At 41.2% G+C, this 23,855-nt stretch overlaps 1 protein-coding gene across 1 annotated transcript in view; it reads right to left on the reverse strand.

The window, feature by feature from the left end:
• Positions 1-11,952: 11,952 nt before the first annotated feature.
• The window catches only part of kcnq3 (potassium voltage-gated channel, KQT-like subfamily, member 3), a 155,909-nt gene continuing 144,006 nt past the window's right edge, over positions 11,953-23,855 (reverse strand). The window contains exons 14-16 of the mRNA XM_024419916.2: positions 19,844-19,945; positions 19,618-19,705; positions 11,953-14,813 (exon numbers count right to left, since the gene is read on the reverse strand). Of these exons, the coding sequence (XP_024275684.1) occupies positions 14,010-14,813; positions 19,618-19,705; positions 19,844-19,945 (994 nt within the window). The 3' untranslated portion in view covers positions 11,953-14,009. The remainder of the gene's footprint in view (positions 14,814-19,617; positions 19,706-19,843; positions 19,946-23,855) is intronic.

Here is a 23,855-nt window from a genome sequence, read left to right on the forward strand (position 1 = left end):
AAAAATTGTGAACGGGTGCTCACCTAGGGGAAATCAAAGGCCGATCCAACTGATTTGTTCTGGTGACGGCCCTGCTCTTACTTGTAGTCAGACTCGCTCAGGTAGAACAAACTTCACTGAATACGCCGATTGGCACGTGTGTTTTTCTGTTGTTCATTAGATTTCAGTCTAGGAGGTGTTTCCTGACTGATTCCACATTTAGTTAAATATGCTTGTCCCCCATGAGCCACTGTAGACGCGGAAGCCCATTTCACATCATAAAAATAATCAGAATGAATCTAAAAGACGTCTGTAATTAATTTAGACGTTTTTGCCGAGGACATTTTAGTTGCGCAATTTTACACCCAACTACAGTGTTTGCTGCAGTATTTCTCAAGTAAAAGAATACACAACGTGTTGTTTTACATAAACAAAGAGTTGCTGGGCAGGTCTGTCTTACTGTCTATGCTATTGGATAGAGAGAAATCACCACAGCTTCCCCCCATGTTAGTGGGCATATGGACATTGTCAAATCAAAACTCAACCTTAATATTAGACGAGACTGACTTTATGACCAAAATGATCCTACATGTTGTCGTCAATTTTGACACAATACCTTATTCTGGCTTGAATCTTTGCCACACAGGCCGTTTTCAAAAGGATTGTTTGCTTTTTAAAGGCAGTCGCTCTTTAAACTTCCATCTTTTTTTCAATGCTGATTTTGAATATCACTGAGAAAACTGAAAGGTGTCATAAATACTCCCCCCCACAAACATCCTTAATGAATTTAAAAGTAATCCTAAAAGTATTTTTTCAAAAGGATCTGTAATCTGATTACAATATTTTATCTGGTAATGAATTACATTTATTTTATCCATAACTCCCCAACCCTGGGTGTGGACTAATAAATACAATCAAACCCAGTTCTGACTTCACTTGAGTTCCTTGACTGTCTAGCAGCACGAGGTCGAACTTTCAGCAGGTACTTCCGGCGCCGACAGAGATGGCCGCCTCGCTTCGCGTTCCTAGGAAACTATGCAGTTTTTTGTTTTTTTACATGTTATTTCTTACACTAGTACCCCAGGTCATCTTAGGTTTCTTTACATACAGCCGAGAAGAACTACTGAATATAAGATCAGCGTCAACTCACCATCAGTACGACCAAGAATATGTTTTTCGCGATGCGGATCCTGTGTTCTGCCTTACAACCAGTGTAACCGAGTGGATCACATGCAGCGACCAAAAAAAAAAAACGACTCAGAAAAAGAGGGAAACGAAGCGGTCTTCTGGTCAGACTCCGGAGACGGGCACATCGTGCACCACTCCCTAGCATTCTTCTTGCCAATGTCCAGTCTCTTGACAACAAGGTTGATGAAATCCGAGCAAGGGTAGCATTCCAGAGGGACATCAGAGACTGTAACGTTCTTTGCTTCACGGAAACATGGCTAACTGGAGAGACGCAATCCGAAGCGGTGCAGCCAGCGGGTTTCTCCACGCATCGCGCAGACAGAAACAAACATCTTTCTGGTAAGAAGACGGGCGGGGGCGTATGTCTTATGGCCAACGTGACATGGTGTGATGAAAGAAACATACAGGAACTCAAATCCTTCTGTTCACCTGATTTAGAATTCCTCACAATCAAATGTAGACCGCATTATCTACCAAGAGAATTCTCTTCGATTATAATCACAGCCGTATATATCCCCCCCCAAGCAGACACATCGATGGCTCTGAACGAACTTTATTTAACTCTCTGCAAACTGGAAACGATTTATCCGGAGGCTGCATTCATTGTAGCTGGGGATTTTAACAAGGCTAATCTGAAAACAAGACTCCCTAAATTTTATCAGCATATCGATTGCGCAACCAGGGGTGGAAAGACCCTGGATCATTGTTACTCTAATGCGGGTTACCACCCGATGCTACAGTAAGGCCATAAAGATCATCAAGGACATCAACCACCCGAGCCACTGCCTGTTCACCCCGCTGCCATCCAGAAGGCGAGGTCAGTACAGGTGCATCAAAGCTGGGACCGAGAGACTGAAAAACAGCTTCTATCTCAAGGCCATCAGACTGTTAAACAGCCACCACTAACATTGAGTGGTTACTGCCAACACACTGTCAATGACACTGACTCTACTCCAGCCACTTTAATCATGGGAATTGATGGGAAATGATGTAAATATATCACAAGCCACTTTAAACAATGCTACCTTATATAATGTTACTTACCCTACATTGTTCATCTCATATGCATACGTTGATACTGTACTCTATATCATCGACTGCATCCTTATGTAATACATGTATCACTAGCCACTTTAACTATGCCACTTGGTTTACATACTTATCTCATATGTATATACTGTACTCGATATCATCTACTGTATCTTGCCTATGCTGCTCTGTACCATCACTCATTCATATATCCTTATGTACATATTCTTTATCCCCTTACACGGTGTATGACAGTAGTTTTTTTTGGAATTGTTAGTTAGATTACTTGCTCGTTATTACTGCATTGTCGGAACTAGAAGCACAAGCATTTCGCTACACTCGCATTAACATCTGCTAACCATGTGTATGTGACAAATAAAATTTGATTTGATTTGAGCTAGCGCATTTTACAATTCAACAGTGTCTTCCACAGTCTTTCAAAAACATTGATTTCTGGTTACGTCCAATTAACAAAACACAAAATCCATGTGAATACAAAGGTGGTTGAAACCCCTGATTGTCAAATAAAATGTTAAAGGGTATCTCCCGAACTCCAATGCCAAAAGCAGGCATCTAGACAGTCAAATGACAGACGATTGTAGTCTTTCACACAATTTGGTTTTCATACTTCAAGGGCATTCAAAACTGCATCAATGAAATACATCAAAGATGATCAAAACCTCTAGAATGCAACGTGTGATAGGCTTACACACAATAACTCAGGATATTACAGGGTCATACATGTGAACATTAGAAAGTTCAAGATTTAGCTTAAGCAATCGACAATTAACATCGTCGACGCATTGCACGTAATCAAAGACTACATGTTAGCTCTTCCCGTCACATAACCCGGTGCATCTATGCTAACGTCACCAGGTGGCCATGATTATTTCCGGTTCAAATTCCATATCAGCCAATTAAAATTGTTGACATAGTTGGCCATGATAGAACACCTTTCCTATTCGCCCTACTTAAACCTATTTGTCTATGCATTATTTGAATCGAGCATCAAGGTCCAACAGTGAACAGTTTTTTCCTTAATAATATAGATTGTCACAAGGGGGTGAGAACCCAATGATAACAATGGTATATAACAGCTATATGACATGTCCATAAAGGTTCTTTGACTTTTGTTAAATGATATACACTACCGTTCAAAAGTTTGGGGTCACTTAGAAATGTCCTTGTTTTTTAAAGAAAACCATTTTTTTGTCCATTAAAATAACATCAATCTGATCAGAAATACAGTGTAGACATTGTTAATGTTGTAAATGACTATTATAGCTGGAAACTGCAGATTTTTAAAGGAATATCTATATAGGCGTACAGAGGCCCATTACCAGTAACCATCACTCCTGTATTTCAATGGCACGTTGTGTTAGATAATCCAAGTTTATAATTTTAAAAGGCTAATTGATAATTAGAAAACCCTTTTGCAATTATGTTAGCACAGCTGAAAACTGTTATACTGATTAAAGAAGCAATACAACTGGCCTTCTTTAGACTAGTTGAGTATCTGGAGCATCAGCATTTGTGGGTTCGATTACAGGCTCAAAATGGCCAGAAATAATGACCTTTCTTCTGAAACTCGTCAGTCTGTTCTTGTTCTGAGAAATGAAGGCAATTCCATGCGAGAAATTGCCAAGAAACTGAAGATCTCGTACAACGCTGTGTACTACTCCCTTCATAGAACAGCGCAAACTGACTAACCAGAATAGAAAGAGTGGGAGACCCCGTTGCACAACTGAGCAAGAGGACAAGTAGATTAGAGTATACATTAAATGTGGAATAACTCAAGGGGAATGAATACTTTCTGAAGGTGTTAACAGTAAACTGCAGAGCAAATCTAAATCCATGACTGCTGTTATCAGCTGGCATTGTGAAATTATTTTGCAATATTATCAATATCAAATTACTCATTCTGTTATGTATGTATAAAATGATGATGCCAGAGTCTAATCAATGATCTTAAAATGAAAAGTCTGCCTTAGGGGCACTAAGACCGCACTCAACAAGCTGTTTTAGGCCATAAGCAAACAAGAAAATGCTCATCCAGAGGCGGCGCTCCAAGTGGCCGGGAACTTTAATGCAGGGAAACAAATCAATTTTACCTAATTTCTATCAGCGTGTTAAATGTGCAACCAGAGGAAAAGAAAACTCTAGATCACCTTTACTCCACACACAGAGATGTGTACAAAGCTCTCCCTTGCCTTCAATTTGGCAAATATGACCACAACTATCCTCCTGATTCCTGCTTACTGGCAAAAACTAAAGCAGGAAGTACCAGTGACTCACTCAATAAGGAAGTGATCAGATGACACAGATGCTAAGCTACAGGACTGTTTTGCAAGCACAGACTGGAATATGTTCTGAGATTCTTCTGATGGCATTGAGGAGTACACCACATCAATGACGTCATCCACACAGTGACTGTACATACATACCCCAACCAGAAGCCATGGATTACAGGCAACATCCGCACTGAGCTAAAGGGTAGAGGTGCCGCTTTCAAGGAGTAAACTCTAACCCGGACGCTGATAAGAAATCCCGCTTTGCCCTCCGACAAACTATCAAACAGGCAAAGTGTCAATACAGGACTAAGATTGAATCGTACTACACCGGCTTTGACGCTCATCGGATGTGGCAAGGCTTGCAAACTATTACGGACTAAAAAGGGAAGCACAGTCGCGAACTGCCCTGTGACACGAGCCTACCATGAAGTGCTTTCAAAGGCTGGTCATGGCTCACATCAACACCATTATCCCAGGAACCCTAGACCCACTCCAATCTGCATACCGCTCCAACAGATTCACAGATGATGCAGTCTCTATTGCACTCCACATTGCCCTTTCCCACATGGGCAAAAGGAACACCTATGTGAGAATGCTATTCATTGACAACAGCTCAGCGTTCAACACCATAGTGCCTTCAAAGCTCATCACTAAGCTAAAGACCCTGGGACTAAACACCTCTCTCTGCAACTGGATCCTGGAATTCCTGACGGGCTGCCCCCAGGTGGTGAGGGTAGGTAACAACATCTGCCAATCTGATCCTTAACACGGGGGCCCCGTGTGTGTGCTTGGTGTCCACATCACCAACAAACTAGAATGGTCCAAATACACCAAGACAGTCGTGAAAAGACCACGACAAAACCTATTCCCCCTTAGGAGACTGAAAAGATTTGGCATGGGTCCTCAGATCCCCAAAAGGCTCTACAGCTGCACCATCGAGAGCATCCTGGTTGCATCACTGCCTGGTATGGAAACTGCTCGGCCTCCGACTGCAAGGCACTACAGAGGGTAGTGTGTACGGCCCAGTACATCACTAGGGCCAAGCTTCCTGCCATCCAGGACATCTATACCAGGCGGTGTCAGAGGAAGGCCCTAAAAATTGTCAAAGACTCCAGCCAGCCTAGTCATAGACTGTTCTCTCTGCTACCACACGGCAAGCAGTACCGGACTGCCAAGTCTAGGTCCATAAGGCTTCTAAACAGCTTCTTCCCCCAAGCTCCTGAACAGCTAATCAAATGGCTAACCAGACTATTTGCATTGTCCCCCATCTTTTCGCTGCTGCTCCTCTCTGTTTATTATCCATTCTAAGTCACTTCACCTCTACCTACATACCTACGACTATTATTAGTTATTTTTCTTTATTTTTATTTACAATTTATTTGAGTAAATAGTTTAACACTTATTTTTCTTAAAACTGCATTGTTGGATAAGGGCTTGTAAGTAAGCATTTCACTGTTGCATTTGGCGCATGTGAAAAATACAATTTGATCTGATTTTGATTTGAAGACTATGGATTGATAGTAATACCAACAGCATTTTTTACTGAATTCAATCGTCTTGAATTTGACAAAGATGTGCTCACATCAGTTATTCAATTTAATTTAGTTAGCTTGTCAGAAGTAACAGTTGCTAAAATATGATTTGTGAGAAATAGTATATGGAATTTTGTTGTAGATCAATTAAACCTCTCCTTGATTGTAAGCATACAAGCACTATTTGGTGAATGGGTAAATCCCAAAGCTGTTCCAGGACTTGCTGTGATTACTCAAATCTGAATTGGATGAATTGTCTTTCTGCCGACGTGATGGACAAGATTCACAAATAAACTCAAAAAGATCATCCAATTCAGGAGCTGTTTCAATAACATTGTCTACAAACGTATTAATTACATTTACAAAATGGACACTAAAATTTTGCAAATAGTGAGGGATGTGTTCTAATGCAGAGCTACTGAAACCTAGAAAAATTATTGCTTTTGAGAAAGTATATATTTAAAAAAAACTGTGTTTGCCCATTTTAATGGACATCTATTTCAGTAAGGTACTTACTTTATTAGCCAGAAATGATTTGAAGGCACAATGCAGAGCTGGTACTGTACATCGTTGATCAATAAACTAATTCTTATTTCCTGTATTATCTCACAGACAGTGAAGTGTTATGCGATGTTATAGGCGTGACTATAGTATGGGATTGGTTTAAACTCCATGTTAAATAAAAAATCTCTCTAAAGTTTATCTAAGCCAGTATTACATCAATGTCGATGAAACTTCATAAATTACCCTTATCGGAGGTACACAACACTCCCCCGCCTCTTGTCATGAGCCGTTCAACCCTTACCGAAAACCACATACCGGATTTTTAACAGGGCCATTAGCATTAGGAAAAAATATTATATTTATTGAGGATGAAAAGGGCAGTTTTTATGGAGCAGTGTGGATAAAGGTCAAATTTGGAGTACAGTGGCAATTCCCATCCTTGCATTGAGGTACATTTTCTGACTAATATCTCACGCCGGGTCCACGGCGTCTTAATGTAACAGATTGCGTTCCGACCCCAGTGCATCTCAGTGTAAACAAGCGTAATGGTAGGGTCGGTATCTTCTGGCACGACCCGATTAGCTCAAGATCTAGGCGTCGGATAAGAACGAGAATGCAGTGTACATAAAGTGACCACTAGACTTGCTCCCTTTCGGACTGACTATGTTTGTAGGTGCAACAGTTCTGATTAAATTGATAATTTATCACTCTCACATGTCAATAGAGAAACAAGGAGGTGCTAACTTTTTGTAGCATTTCTAACAATGCTAACATATTTTTCAACCTAATCTCAGAGTTCTATCTAAAACCGGGCCCAGCAACTAGGTTGCTCAGCAACTCAATAACACAGCTGGCCGGCTGTACCAAGCAAAATAAGTGTTGGAAACCAAACCTAGGCTACTGTAGATATGTTGGTATTCAAGCTGAGGTTAATCAATAAATGCATACAGATAATTGTCTAACATGAAAAAATAGGTTGGTTGTTATCAGTGATCTGTTTCCAATTTGATAAGCCAAATGAATGTGGTTTTGTAGTTGTAGATAGCAAGCTATCTAATGTAACGTTATACCAGTCAGACAAGAGCTAATGTTGGCTAGGTCGCTAACCAACAAGCAAGTAAAGCGAGCTAGCAAATTTTTTTGCCAAGGAAGGTTTTTCATATAAGACTGACGTCATCTGTGTAAACTGCTGACCTATCCAGCTTGCAATGATGAATCGGCCCAGAAGCGGCCCTCTTCCGAGGGGCTGGAACTGATTGAATCGGCCCAGAATCAGCCCAAGTACATCAGGCCGTTTCCACCTACCGGAATTCAGCCAAATTGGCTGGCATCTTACTAGAATCCCGTTTTATCTATAGAAATTATACCCATTCACAACTTTTGAAAATAATTTTATTTATCTATTTATTTATTTATTTTTTACCCCCTTTTCGTCAAATCCAATTGTCTTGTCCCATCGCTGCAACTCCCGTACGGCCTCGGGTGAGGCGAAGGTCGAGAGCACCAATTTGTAGGAGGAAACACCTGGTGACTGTGTCAGCATGCATGCACCTGGCCCGCCACAGGAGTCACTACAGCGCAATGGGACAAGGACCTCCCGGCTGGCCAAACCCTCCCCTAACCCGGACGACGCTGGGCCAATTGTGCATCGCCTCATGGGTCTCCTTATCACGCCCGGCACGGGTATCGAACCAGCATCTGTAGACTGCTGTGCTACTCGGGACCCCATCCAAAGTTTTTAATGCTTATCAATTGCCTGGCACAAAGTATATATATTTTTAAATACTACTTGAACAGGACTTAAAGAATTTAAGTTAAATGTACATTTTATTTTTTGATCACAGAAACAATGAGGAAATATGGAAAAATAAATAAATAATGAAATGTTAATTATATAAAGCAGCCTGTGAAATCCTTTGCCAGAAAGTAGCCACAATTGGCCAGAGCCACTAATTAATATATTTAGTCCAGATAACTCACACCGGAATCGGCCCGAGCTCAATCCCCGCATCCTAGCCATAAGTAATACTGCCGAAGGCCACATGACGTTGGCCGAGTCTGACTCTCAGCCGGAATCGGCCCAGATCCACTGTGCTAGCTGGGTAGACGCTTGTGTGTAATCAGAGCACAAACACATATGAACAAATAAGCTAGGGAACGTCCTTGGCTGCCATCCTTAGTTAACATTAGTCAGCGCAAGCCTGCAAAGTTATTTAATGTTAGATAGCTAACATTAGCTTGCTTATCCAAAGTCCAGCTTGCTAGCTAACACCAGTCAGCTTGCTAGCTAGCTAAAATATAGGTAAAGAAAGGTAGCTAGGTATATTTGGGCATGGAAGGTTTTTACACAAATGACTTCAGCCGTTAGCAGACAACGGCTGACCTTGACACAGAAGATAGCTAATGTTAGCTAGCTAACGTCCAAATGCCCCCCAAAGCCGGATTATAGAAATGTATAGGATGCATAACTCTGCAATGCTCTAGAAACAAGCTGTAAAAGGCACAAGAAAGATGCGTCTCTAGTTAATTTGGGGATATCTTTGTTTAGTCTTTATGATTATATGACCTTCAAAATTAAATTACTTAAAATAGCCTTCTTTTACCTTTGTCATATTTTAGAATGTAAGACTGTCACAATCAATTCACCTCTCAGATAACTGCAGACAATTACTTTTGACTATCCATGCTAAATTCTACACATATGTTAATAGTTAGTTCCAAACTGATTTGAGCTATTAACCCATAAGAGTCTAAGCTGGGGAGGGGGGTACTACTAAGCTATATGGAATTGGTTTAAGAAGGTCATACCAATGATAATTTTGCTATTTGACTTAGAATTTTAAGACCTCTTGAAGTACAACAAAAATATATGCAAAAATTATTTGATAACATTTTATTTGGCCTATTACGAACGCATTGAATAACATGAACTGTATGGAACAACAGAGTCCCAAAAAACAAGTGTAGTGTCTATCATATCTGAGAGATGTGACTCGTTTCAGGAAACTAGGCGTATGTCGCGGGTCACTACTTCACAGGAGAGCCATTTGAATGTAAACTTTTTTAAATCAAAATGCGTTTTTTTGGCAGAAATGCCTTCTGAAACGTGAACTTACATGTGCCTTAACAACAAACTTGTATGCCATCTGTAAATACAAATACGATTGTTAAATTGGTTGCCTGGTTGGTTAAGTTGGTTAAGCCACAGAAAAAAAACAGCAACTTTCCTGCTAGCCATGATTGGCTGAGATAATGAATGGGCTGGACATGCCGAGAGAGGAGTTCAGATTGGTCTGACATATAGAGGGCTTCTGTCTATTGAGCTGGTCAGTCTGTGCTGGTAATCCTGTCGAACTCGGCTTTTAAAAAAATGTATCGTGTAGTGGAGCTGCATAAGTGTTGATCTCCACTTTCTGGAGGATCGAGTTTTGAAATCAGTGGAATTATAGTATGATAGCTAAAGAGATGGAGAAAACACCTGTCTCCGGATTACATCTTCAAACTAAGGGCATGTCCATCATGCCTAATGATGTAAGATAGTCTAGCTAGCTGTATTTTCAGATATTACACATTTCAAATTTTGACAGAAAGTGGTTTAATTTCAAGCTAAAGTGTACTGTTAGCTGATGTTAGCTGGCTGGCTCCCTAGCTAGTGTTACGTGTATGATGTTATTATTTGTATCCCATAGCTGTTTGCTTGGATAGTTAGATCCTGATGTTAGCTAGCTTACATTGAATCTGGTTGGTTAGTTACCACTACCAGCAAGGCGAGGCGTAGTAACGTCATGAGCTGGCACTATGTTAACTGTTGTTTAATTAGCTTACGTTAGCTGGCTGGCTCGCTAGCTAACGTTACGTGATGTGTATGATCTTACACATTGTTTGCCTAGCTAGGTTCATTGTTTACCTAGCTAGCTAACTATATGTCTTAAGCTAAAGTGTACTGTTAGCTAGCTAGCTAACTTTAGCTGGCTGGCTCCCTAGCTAAAGTTACATGTACGATGTTATTATTCGTATCCCAGAGCCGTTTGCTTGGTTAGTTAGAGCCTAATGTTAGCTAGCTAACATTGAACCTGGTTGGTTAGGTCCCAGCTGTTTCATGCAGGGTAGAAACGACATGATTTGGCACTATGTTCATTGTGTTTAACTAGCAAACGTTCGTAAATTCAGTCTGAGTACGCCAGAGCGCTGAATAACTGATGAATTTACGAACGCACAACACCAATTGAATATAGCCGGTGTCAGTAAATGTCAGCAAAAAAGTGTAATGAAATTGTTGCCAGCAGTGCTGGTTAGGCTGTTTTCATGTTATCCAGAGGTAAACAAATCATCGGCCAGAGCGTCAAGTGTGCACTTAAGAGAGCGAAACGAGATGGGTGGGGCTAAAGCTTAAGAGGGTGTGAACAATGCTGAATGGGTGTAGACAAAGATTAGCTCTTCACTCTAGGTACCAAAATATTCAAAGGCCATTTTCTCAAAAGTCTTTACTCGTCTCCAATGTAAAAAAAAAAACACAATTTCAAATGTTGCTAATTAAGACCGATTTGAGCCAGTCGGTCACATATAAGAAAGATCAGGAAACTTTTTTTTTTTTTTACATGTATTTAACCCCTTATTTTTGTCACTAAACAGTCTCCATCTATACTTCCATTTATTTTTTCAACTGGTACCAGGGGACCTTCAGACGAGTCTTGTGAGGCCTGTGGGTGTCCTACAGCAAAACAAGCAACATGTTCGTGCGAGTCTCACCTTTACACAGAGGGGTCCTATTAGTGTGTAGCCCAAACTGTGCGGACGCTACAGACAGAAGTTGGCAGATCGGCTGTACCGACTTCAGACAAGTCTTAAGACGCTTGTGGGGGTCGTAGAGCAAAACAGAGAACACCATCACCATCACCATCATCAGGAGAGTCTCTTCTTTCCATAGAGTGGTCATAATAGTTTGGACGCTAGAGTCGATTTTGTGAGAAGCCTGATTTTCTGGATGTTTCATGGTCTGACAAACACTGCTCTTGCTCTGTCACCTTTCACCACAAATGTGGAAGTGTTACATAGATATCTCCAGCTCAAACTGACAGATTTCTATGTGGATTTTATTAACACTAATTAGATTTCCGCAGGGGCGCAGACATCGACCTTAGGGTGTTAAAGGGCTACAGGCAGCAGAACAGGATTTAAACCAGCAACCCTTGCAGTTATGCAAGCACATCACCTGTGGCATAAAGGCTGATCTTTTGGCAGAGGCCAAATGAAAGGTTACAATAGCACTGCCAATATTTTAAGTTGAATGTGGTACAAATCACCTTATAGTGGGAGCACCAATTATAAGACTATGAATTACAGTAGGCTGTTTGAGAAGGTTTGAATCCTAAGCAAACTGCATACACATTGTTTGAAGTACAATATACCAACATAGCTAGTAGTAGGTCAAAGCTGTTAGCTGAAAAACCTTGGTAGAGCATGGATGGAGTAGGCATTGTGGTGCTCATGTGAATTTCCTTTCTTTTTCGGCGTCAGACCAATGTCTACTTCTCACTTAAAACATTGTTTAAAATTAACAATTATTTTAATTTTGTATTTATGTCTTTAATCTGTTCAATTCAATCTGTATTGTAAAATATAAACATGTAGATAAATAAACCTTTGAGTCTAAAATTTGGCAAGTCTTAAAGACTGTCTGGATGCTGTATGTCTGGTCGAGAAGATGTCACATAACTAGATTACAACCAGATAATGCCATTTTGTTTCATTCCAATACATTTTTGTTATCTGGCCAAATTATACTTCTCTGGTTGTTAAAAAGACGTTAGCAAAACTTCCTCAGACTAGGGCGTCATAAAAGACAGCATAATGACGTAATTGCAAACAATTTTACCCACTGGATTAACATCTACAAATAAACTACATTTTCCATTTTTAACCAAAAAGAAAATAAACCATTTTGGAAAAACACTAAAAACTTTTGTGAGGGGGACATTTTTTTCACTTTTGTTCATATTTCTTCAAGTGATTCACATCACTGTGATTTATTTGCCAATCTGCTCTCAGTAATATAATAAGACATTACACAATTTTTTCACTTATCGTTAAAGTTGACCTACATCATGCTACACTTGTCATTACATTCTGTGAAAATGTAATGATATTGTCACTTTTCTCATTTGACATACTATGTAGATTATATATTTATGGTATTATTCTAGCTGTTTTCAGATATTGTACTATTTATATAGTGATTTGTCATAAGTATAAGTACATACAATATTATTATGATTTTTTTAAAATTATGGAATCAGAATTTGTGATGCAATCTTGCTAGATAACCGTTTATTCTAATCTAGACATGGTATGTGCAAATTCACTTTAAACCTATCTGCCAAATGATCTGTAACTTATAATAAAATCAGATCTGTAACTTATAATGCAAGAATTGGTTCTTACCATGCCTCATCACAGAACTTACTTGAGTTGTCCTGAATGTGTCATTACAAGTTTTTTAAAGATGCAAAAACTACTGAAGGCCAAATAAATCTGTGGTGTGTCAAAGAGGAAGAGTTCTCTCTCATTTAAGGATAGTAGTGAATTAATGACTGATTTTATGTTTTAAACAACCTTTCAAAAACTGCACAGCATGAAAGAAGAAGGGGCATCCCTATATTGTCTATTGACAAAAAGGTAGCAGAAGTCTTTTGTCTCTGGCTTGTCATTCTTTTCCCTACTCACACATACATTAGTAAGCAACACATGTACTGTACTAAAGAATGAGACAGGAGACTTTTGTTAAAAATATTCAGGTCAACTGTCTGTAAATGGTGCATCATCATGCAAACCATGCAAAAAAATTAAATGTATTTATATAAAAAAATAAGTATTACAAAAAATGACAGTATTTATAAGTACCATTCAAAATTGTTTTCTTTTTCCTGAAACCTGAACATTGCAGGCTCTACGACAAAAAGAATGCATGCGGTACATGCAGTGCGGTTTGCTTTGCAGCGATAAAGGTTTGACGTATATATTTATATTTATGCTATATACTTTTTCATCTTAGCTTTATGTATGTTGTGATGAGTGCGCTGTACTGTACAAAGTCTGTTAACTATACAAACGGTGTCTTTTCTTTTCGTGTGTGTACGCAGTCTTGAGACCGTGGCTTTCTCTGGGCCATTGGGTCACACAATAAGTGTAGGGTGTAAACCAAAATGAGTCAGTATTCAGTGTCAATTAAATCTGGATTGAATTGGGGTCTATGGGGATAAACGTCTATCCAAACTGACTTGGGTGTAGAGACATGGATTTCACCCAAAATAATTGACATGTGCTGATTGAACTCGCACATGGCGTTGAGTTCAGTGATGTCCGTTTAACCCAAAGACGACTGGCTTTTAGAGGCATGGGATTAGGGGCTTAAGGTTGTCGATTTGACTCAAACTAAATAAGGGTTGGTGAGGAGGTGTAAGATTAAGGAATAAAAATGGTGAGCGATTCAGGGCGGTGTGTTCCATACAGAATCAGGGAAGCCCTCTCCTGTGGATGACATGGGGAGTTGCCCCCCACCCCCGCTGGGCGTGAAGGGTTCCGTGTCGGTGTCCGTCTCCCCCTCTGCCAGGTAACGGCTGTCCCGCAACCTTCCCGACCCCCCTGCTGTCCCCAGCGTGGGGTCCTCCCTATCCTCGCGCTCCCCCGATATACTGAACCCGCTGGGTGAGCGCTCCAGCTCCTCGTGGTTCACAGAAAGCATGGATAGCGGCGAAGTGTCCGTCACCGCTCTCTGCCCCATGGTCCTGCCCAGCCCCAGCGTGAGGTGCTCCGTGTAGGGACTTTGTGGCCCATGCCCTCCATCCCGTCCAGCCACCTGGGTGTCCAGGAGTGAGCTGATGGGGAGTACGTTGGGCCGCTCTGTGAAGGTAGGGATAGGGGCTAGGTGGTGGCCAGGTGGGACTTGATGGTCAGGGGGGATGTAGCCACCCCCAGACAGCCCCAGTCCCCCAACTCCTTCCGCCCCTCCAGCTGCAGCACTGGTCTCCCTGCGGCAGCTGTAGTAAGGCGTCACTTTGCTCACAGGCACCTGGTAGGACATTTGGGGGCATGTCTCGGTGTAGTTGAAGAAGACCTGGCGGATCTCAGTGTAGCCACAGCCCTCCTTGCCGTCAGAGCCTGTGTTGCCTGTCACATGGTCAAGGGGCTCCGTGGTCATGTGGGCGGCACCGGCCGAGTCCACCTGAAGGTGCTCAGTGTGCTGGATGTGCATGTCCACCAGAAAGTCCAGCTTCTTCTCCATGTCCTCCACCTGAGACCACACAACAGTTACTCACCTACATGCTGGAACTACTACAATCCTACACTCTTTTTTTCCAAAAGAGTTCTACTGAGGGATAGGGTTCTACAAAGGTCCATTTTCATCTGAAGACCCCTTTCTTGGAGACGAGGGTTCCTTGTAAGGCAACAGGTTCTACCTCAAATCTTTTTCATTCTAATAACTATTTTTGGAAGAAGGGCTTCTTTGATGATTTTTTGGAAGGATAGAAGGGTTCTACATATACATATTGTTTTCTCCTTTAAATAGTGACTGAGCATCAGTGCCTTAGCATCAGGAGTTTAAGTAATCTGATATGTTTAAGATAGGTGTGAGAACGTTTTAAAAACTATACCTATATGGGACTTTTTGTGCATGCCGCTGGTATTCCCTTAATCATTTTACATATACAGTACTGACATAGTGATATGATTTATGTCTTTCAAATTAGTATTTTATTGTGCAGAGAGTAGAGGAATTGAAGGGAGTATGAGTCAACCAGCAGTGTGTTGTATGGTACACAGCAAATTGGCTAAATTTGACATTGTGTTGATTTTTCCATCTAACATTTCTAGTGTTGATTCAGAAGTTAAATGAATTTAACACAGTGGTGTAAAATAATCCCAGTGTTGGTGTTAGAGATTCTCTGGTACTTTTGTATACTTTTTAGCCAGTAGTTTTGAAAGTAGTGCTTACGAGACAAAAATTGCATACTACATCACACATGTGCCATTGCCTTCTCTTTCGCTCTGCTGTGTGTGCATCTTGCTAGCTGTCACTCAAATGGCAAGTGGCTGAACCTCATTGGCTGGAACTCGCATTGCTATTAGGCTGGCCCACGTGGAGGGAAAATTTAAGGGAAAATGGTGCTGTAGAGCTTCCAGTAAACAGTCACTTTTAAACTAGGGATAGCTTGTGCTCATAGATCATGCATGTATGAACTACACATTGACACATCCAGCCAAAAGCGTGAGGTTTAAAAATGTTTTACTAGTCGCCAAAGTTCCAGAGCATGTCTTTAATATCCAGAGTTGACTGTGATTTTTACTATTTGCAGAGTAAAACTCTCAAACAATCGCCCATCACTATCATATTGCTCTATTGTAGGTTGATTTTCAGAATTGTTTGTTTCAAAATCTGTGTTTTTGCATGTACATTGAGTGGTTGATTAATCTTATGCTACAATAAATAAAAAAATACTCTAAACTAATCAAATCTCTTAATAGTTGGACTTACTGCACCTGCTACTGAGATGGTTGTTTCAGTTTAGATGAGTTAGGTAGTCTCATTACTCACACTTCTCTACCCCCCAGCAGTTATTCTGAATGCAGGTTGCGGGTGAATAAAAGTTCCAAATGTTGGATATCCTCACTCAGGCTGGATTCTAATAGGATCTAATAGGAATAACATATAACTTCGCCAACATAATGTGACTTGAAGGCCTGATATGGCCTGTAAACCAGGAGTTTCCTCACACAACTGTGTTAGGTTACAACAAGGCCATCAAAGAAAGGCCTTATGATATATTATAGATTGGCATAATGAGTTTAAGGCTAATTAAAGGCTAATAAGGCCGTTGGAACCCTACATGGAGGGTTCAAGGAAGAACTCTTCAAAGATGAAAGGTTTATTGGTAGAACCCTTCTTAGAGGATTCTATGAAAAACAATCTACCTAGGGTTATTTGTAGAACCCTCTGCAAAGGGTTCTAAATAGCACCAAAAGGGTGTGGATGTGGAACACCAAAATGATGTGGAACACCGAAATGGAACACCAAAATGTTCCATATGCACAAAAAGCTTATTTCTCTCATTGTGTGCACAAATTTGTTTACATCCCTGTTAATTAGCATTTATTCTTTTCTCTATTTCTCTACCATCAGTTTCATCAGCTGTCTGGATGTTTAAGACCAGCGACCCGGACAGCTGATGAAACTGAGGAGTATTTCAGTCTGCAATAAAGCCCTTTTGTGGGGTAAAACTCATTTTGATTGGCTGGGCCTGGTTCCCCAGTGAGTCTGGCTCCCCAGTGGATGGGCCTATGCCCTCCCAGGTCCACCCATAAAATACATAGATTAGGGCCTAATTAATTTATTTCAATTGTTATAAATGGATTATTGTATTCATTATTGTATTCATTTTATTTTTATTTTTGAACTTTAGTTTATTCAGTAAATATTTTCTTAACTCTATTTTCTTAAAACTGCTTTGTTTTTGTAAGTAAACATTTCACGGTAAGGTTGTACGTGTTGTGTTCGGGGAATGTGACAAATAACATTTTATTTGATTTTATATTCTTATATGAACTATAACTCAGTAAAAAAAATGAAATAGTTTCATGTTGTGTTTAGATTTTTGTTCAGTATAAATGGATTATTGTCTACCTGCCTCTCAATTTCCCTACCTATCTGCAATCTAATGTCCCAAAAATCTACATATCCTAACCTTCTTCTTCCATTCCATCCTTCCATTCCAAACTACTCCTCTGATAGAGTTCAGTATGTCAAATCAGAGGGCCTGTTGTCCGGGCCTCTGGCAGTCTCTATGGGGGTGCCACAGGGTTAAATTCTTGGGCCGACTTTCTTCTCTGTATACATCAATGATGTCGCTCTTGCTGCTGTTGAGTCTCTGATCCACCTCTACGCAGACGACACCATTCTGTACACTTCTGGCCCTTCTTTGGACACTGCGTTAACAACACTCCAGACAAGCTTCAATGCCATTCAACTATCCTTCCGTGGCCTCCAACTGCTCTTAAATACAAGTAAAACCAAATGCATGCTCTTCAACCGATCGCTGCCTGCACATGCCTGCCCGTCCAGTATCACTACTCTACAAATACCTAGGTGTCTGGTTAGACTGTAAACTCTCCTTCCAGACTCACATCAAACATCTCCAATCCAAAGTTAAATCTAGAATTGGCTTCCTATTTGGCAACAAAGCATCCTTCACTCATGCTGCCAAACATACCCTCGTAAAACTGACCATCCTACCGATCCTCGACTTCGGCGATGTCATTTACAAAATAGCCTCCAATACCCTACTCAATAAATTGGATGCAGTCTATCACAGTGCCATCCATTTTGTCACCAAAGCCCCATATACTACCCACCACTGCGACTAGTACGCTCTCGTTGGCTGGCCCTGGCTTCATACTCGTTGCCAAATCCACTGGCTCCAGGTCATCTACAAGACCCTGCTAGGTGAAGTCCCCCCTTATCTCAGCTCACTGGTCAAGATAGCAGCACCCACCTGTAGCACGCGCTCCAGCAGGTATATCTCTCTGGTCACCCCCAAAACCAATTCTTCCTTTGGCCGCCTCTCCTTCCAGTTCTCTGCTGCCAATGACTGGAACGAACTACAAAAATCTCTGAAACTGGAAACACATCTCCCTCACTAGCTTAAAGCACCAGCTGTCAGAGCAGCTCACAGATTACTGCACCTGTACATAGCCCATCTATAATTTATCCCAAACAACTCCCTCTTCCCCTACTGTATTTATTTTGCACGCCATTATTTCTATTTCTACTTTGCACATTCTTCCACTGCAAATCTACCATTCCAGTGTTTTACTTGCTATATTGTATTTACTTCGCCACCATGGCCTTTTTTTTGCCTTTACCTCCCTTATCTCACCTAATTTGCTCACATCGTATATAGACTTATTTTTCTACTGTATTATTGACTGTATGTTTGTTTTACTCCATGTGTAACTCTGTGTTGCTGTATGTGTCGAACTGCTTTGCTATATCTTGGCCAGGTCGCAATTGTAAATGAGAACTTGTTCTCAACTTGCCTACCTGGTTAAATAAAGGTGAAATAAATCAAATAAAAATGAATTTGGAATTGTGTTACGAGGCCACTTTTGAGGTCCGAAAACATCTGAGAAACTTTGATTTTGGAGTGTATTGTCCCCTTACATGTTGTTCTAAAATTCTTGCAAGAATGTTTCAGATGAAATGCATGTTCACTCATTAGATGGATCTCCAATTGAAAGTGTTCCCTCATATAAAGCATTTGGATTTATATGGATTTGACATTTAAAAAAACATATAGATGAGCTGGTTAAGAAGCTAAGATTTAAAGTTGGATTCTAATACAGAAACAGATCCTGCCTTTCTCTAAGCAGTAGGAAGCAGATTATTCAGTAAACCTTTTTATCCGTTCCTGATTATGATGATATTATTTATTAAAGTGCAGATGCTACTACTCTTAAACCTTTGGATGCCATCTAACATCGTGCCCTTCGTTTCATTACAGATGACAGATCTGATACTAATCACTGCATCCTGCATCAAAAGGTTGACTGGACTTCACTAAAAACCCATAGACCTTTTTATTTACAAGGTTCTACTTCATAAACTTCCGTCTTACCTAACTGTGCTGTTGAAGTATAGACACCTGAGTTGCCTAACCTGTTCACATAATTGGTTAACTCTTGAGGTTCCTAGGGTCTCCACCGAGCTAGGTAAATCTGCTTTTAGTTTAAAGTCCCGTATTGCTAGAACAATATTCTAAATACATTTAATCAACGTTCTGGTGCCGTTCGGGCAGTTTACAGTATTGATTGGGGACTTATTTGTGGAGGAATGTAACTGTTTTTGCAGGTGATTTATGATGTTTTACTTGTGTTTCCCATGACAGTGTTTAAAAGAAATGCGTATGCATATTTTGGATATAATGTGTATGTATGTATAATGTGTTGTATTGTGCAGGGCACATCTGAAAAACAGACATAGGTCTCAGGAGCACAACTAGAGAAAAAGGATGGAACATGGACTGATAAGGCATTTTCTGTACCTGTCTCTCCACTCTGACAAATCTACCCATCATGCTTTGGTCTTGGTCAGCATCTGGAATGGATGCTTTGGCTAGATAGGACTCATGCCTGCAACACATTTAGGGATTCATACAGTTTGATCAGAGCAATGCAGTACAAGATGCAAGCACCACACATTAGTATAAATAATGCAAGATTGTATGACGTGGGGCAATGTTTTGACAGAAAATGACTTTGCAGTCAGACCTTGGTGACTGTTGAGTTGGAAAGGCAAATGGGTTCTGTTTGTTTTGACTCTTCTTATGTTTCGGGGTCAGAGGGGCACCAGGGGCGAGGATCATGTCTATTCTGAAAAGAAAAAAAACAAGAACAGATAACATTAGTATGAACAGATATTGTGATATGGTTTCAACACAAAGAATCATGGGCTCAAATGTTCTCCGCATAAATAGCACAAATGCTAAGTGCAACGAAAGGATTAGTTAAACTTCCCTTTTTTTACACAGAAGTTCATGGCGGAAAGTCAGTTTAGATGTATATGCCTGAGGTTGAGAGGCCTCGCCTTTGGATACAGGTCAGAGAATTAATTGAAATGCAGTTCTTGAATTAGAAATATTGTCTAAATATTGTCTAGGAATTGTGAAATAATTTGTATTAATTTGCCATTTTGTCTGGATTAAAATGCAATTGAAGAAAAACAGACCACAGCATCTCACAATTACACAGCATGCACTGAATTGGTGCCCTGTTTACTTAAAGCATGTAAACTTTCACCACCTTGTTTATAATGTTCATGAGATCCATCAAATTGAAATTTGTCAAATGCGCCGTACACAACGGGTGTAGACCTTACTGTGAAATGCTTAGTTACAAGCCAACAATGCAGTTCAAGAAATAGAGTTAAGGAAATATTTACTAAATAAACTAAAGTAAAAAAATAAAACAATAACGAGACTATGGAAGTGCGGGGGTACAGGTTAGTCGAGGTAATATGTACATGTAGGTAGGGGTAAAGTGACTATGCAAAGATATGAAACAGCAAGTAGCAGCAGTGGAAAAAACAAAGGGGGGGCCATCAATGTAAATAGTCCGGGTGGCCATTTGATTAATTGTTCAGCAGTCTTATGGCTTGGGGGTAGAAGCTGTTAAGGAGCCTTTTGGTCCTAGACTTGGAGCTCCGGTACTGCTTGCCGTGAGAGAACAGTCTATGACTTGGGTGACTGGAGTCTTTGACAATTTTTTAGGCCTTCCTGTAATGTAGATGCTGGGAGTTGAGAAGCAGGTGCAGGTGGTAGGTTTAATATAACGAATAACATAAACTCAGCAAAAAAAGAGACCCTTTTTCAGGACCCTGTCTTTCAAAGATAATTTGTAAAAATCCAAAATAACTTCACAGATCTTCATTGTAAAGGGTTTAAACACTGTTTCCCATGCTTGTTCAATGAACTATAAACAATTAATGAACATGCACCTGTGGAACGGTCGTTAAGACACTAACAGCTTACAGACGGTAGGCAATTAAGGTCACAGTTATGAAAACTTAGGACACTAAAGAGGCCTTTCCACTGACTCTGAAAAACACCAAAAGAAATATGCCCAGGGTCCCTGCTTATCTGCGTGAATGTGCCTTAGGCATGCTGCAAGGAGGCATGATGACTGCAGATGTGGCCAGGGCAATAAATTGCAATGTCCGGACTGTGAGACGCCTAAGACAGCGCTACAGGGAGACAGGACGGACAGCTGATCGTCCTTGCAGTGGCAGACTTGGCAGACAGGCTGAGAGAGGCTGGACTGAGGGCTTGTAGGCCTGCTGTCAGGCAGGTCCTCACCAGACATCACCGGCAACAACGTCGCCTATGGGCACAAGCCCACCGTTGCTGGACCAGACAGGACTGGCAAAAAGTGCTCTTCACTGACGAGTCACGATTTTGTCTCACCAGGGGTGATGGTCGGATTCGCATTTATCGTTGAAGGAATGAGCGTTACACTAACGTCTGTACTCTGGAGCGGGATCGATTTGGAGGTGAAGGGTCCGTCATAGTCTGGGGCGGTGTGCCACAGCATCATCGGACTGAGCTTGTCGTCATTGCAGGCAATCTCAACGCTGTGCATTACAGGGAAGACATCCTCCTCCCTCATGTGGTACCCTTCCTGCAGGCTCATCCTGACATAACCCTCCAGCATGACAATGCCACCAGCCATACTGCTTGTTCTGTGCATGATTTCTTGCAAGACAGGAATGTCAGTTTTCTACAATGGCCAGCGAAGAGCCCGGATCTCAATCCCATTGAGCACGCCTGGGACCTGTTGGAGGGTGAGGGCTAGGGACATTCCCCCCCAAAATGTCCGAGAACTAGCAGGTGCCTTGGTGGAAGAGTGGGGTAGCATCTCACAGCAAGAGCTGGCAAATCTGGTGCAGTCCATGAGGAGGAGATGCACTGCAGTACTTCATGCAGCTGGTGGCCACACCAGATACTGACTGTTACTTTTGATTTTGAACCCCCCTCCCTTTGTTCAGGGACACATAATTACATTTCTGGTAGTCACATGTCTGTGGAACTTCAGTTTATGTCTCAGTTGTTGAATCTTGTTATGTTCATAAATTTACACATGTTAAGTTTGCTGAAAATAAACGCAGTTGACAGTGAGAGGATTTTTCTTTTTTTGCTGAGTTTATAATGATACAAAGTAGACGTAGTGTCTAGTCATCAACAACAGAAACAATACTGCTTGGGGAAAGAACCTAAGGGAGTGCAATAACAATAACAATTCTCGGTCTTAAATTGTATTGTTTATTTGCGTATTAGGGTACCTAAGGATTTATTATAAATTGATTATTTATTATAAGTTGATTGACTTGTTTGGAAAAGTTTATTGGTAACGTTTGGTATTCATTTTGTATGCATTTTGACCGATGGAAACCGAGTGGATTATTGACTGAAGCGGGCCAGATGAACTGAGTTTTTATGGATATAAAGAAAATATGTATCGAACAAAAGGACCATTTGCAATGTAACAGACCTTTTGGAGTGCCAACAGAAGAAGATCTTCAAAGGTAAGGCATATATTATATCTCTATTTCTGACTACCATGTCTCAACTCCCTGGTTGAAAATGATTTGTTATGCATTTGTGTGCTGAACACTGTCCTCAGATAATCGCATGGTTTGCTTTTGCCGTAAAGCCTTTTTGAGGCTTTTTATTTTGGTTTATTGCACTTGTGATTTCATGAAAGTTTAATATTTATAGTGATTTAATTTGAATTTGGCTCACTGCCATTTCACCGGATGTTGGCCGGTGGGACGCCTCCGTCCCACCTATCCCAAAGAAGTTAATGGTGGCCTGTTCGGCATGCCTTTTCCTCTAGTCCACGATCAGTTCCTTTGTCTTGCTCACATTGCAGGAGAGGTTGTTGTCCTTGCACCACACTGCCGAGTCTCTGACCTCCTCCCTAGATGCTGTCACATCGTTGTCTGTGATCAGGCCACTGTTGTGTGATCAGAAAACTTAATGATGGTGTTGGAGTCGTGTTTGGCCATGCAGTCGTGGGTGAACAGGGAGCACAGGAGGGGTCTAGGGTTTCCGGGAAGATGGTGTTGATGTAAGTCATGACCAGCCTTCAAAGCACTTCAAGGCTACTGACGTGAGTTTAGGCATTTTACCTTCGCTTTCTTGGGCACCACAGGGACTATGGTGGTCTGCTTGAAACATGTAGGTATTATAGACTCGGTCAGGGAGACGTTGAAAATATCAGTTAGGACACTTGCCAGTTGGTCCGCGCATGCTTTGAGTACACGCCCTGGTAATCCGTCGCAATTCATTTTTTAAATTTCTTATTTACTTGTATTTTTTTACCCCCTTTTTCTCCCCAATTTCGTGTTATCCAACTGGTAGTTACAGTCTTGTCTCATCGCTGCAACTCCCGTACGGACTCGGGAGAGGCGAAGGTCGAGAGCCATGCGTCCTCCGAAACACGACCCAACCAAGCCGCACTTCTTCTTGACACAATGCCCACTTAACCCGGGAGCCAGCCGCACCAATGTGTCGGAGGAAACACCGTACACCTGGCGACCATGTCAATGTGCACTGCGCTCGGCCCGCCACAGGAGTCGCTAGTAAGCGATGTGACAAGGACATCCCTGCTGGCCAAACCCTCCCCTAACCTGGACAACGCTGGGCCAATTGTGCACCGCCCCATGGGTTTCCCGGTCGTGGCCGGCTGCGACAGAGTCTGGACTCAAACCCAAACTCAAATAATT

Source organism: Oncorhynchus tshawytscha, linkage group LG10 (genome assembly GCF_018296145.1).
Source record: "Oncorhynchus tshawytscha isolate Ot180627B linkage group LG10, Otsh_v2.0, whole genome shotgun sequence".
NCBI classification, from domain to species: Eukaryota; Metazoa; Chordata; class Actinopteri; order Salmoniformes; family Salmonidae; genus Oncorhynchus; species Oncorhynchus tshawytscha.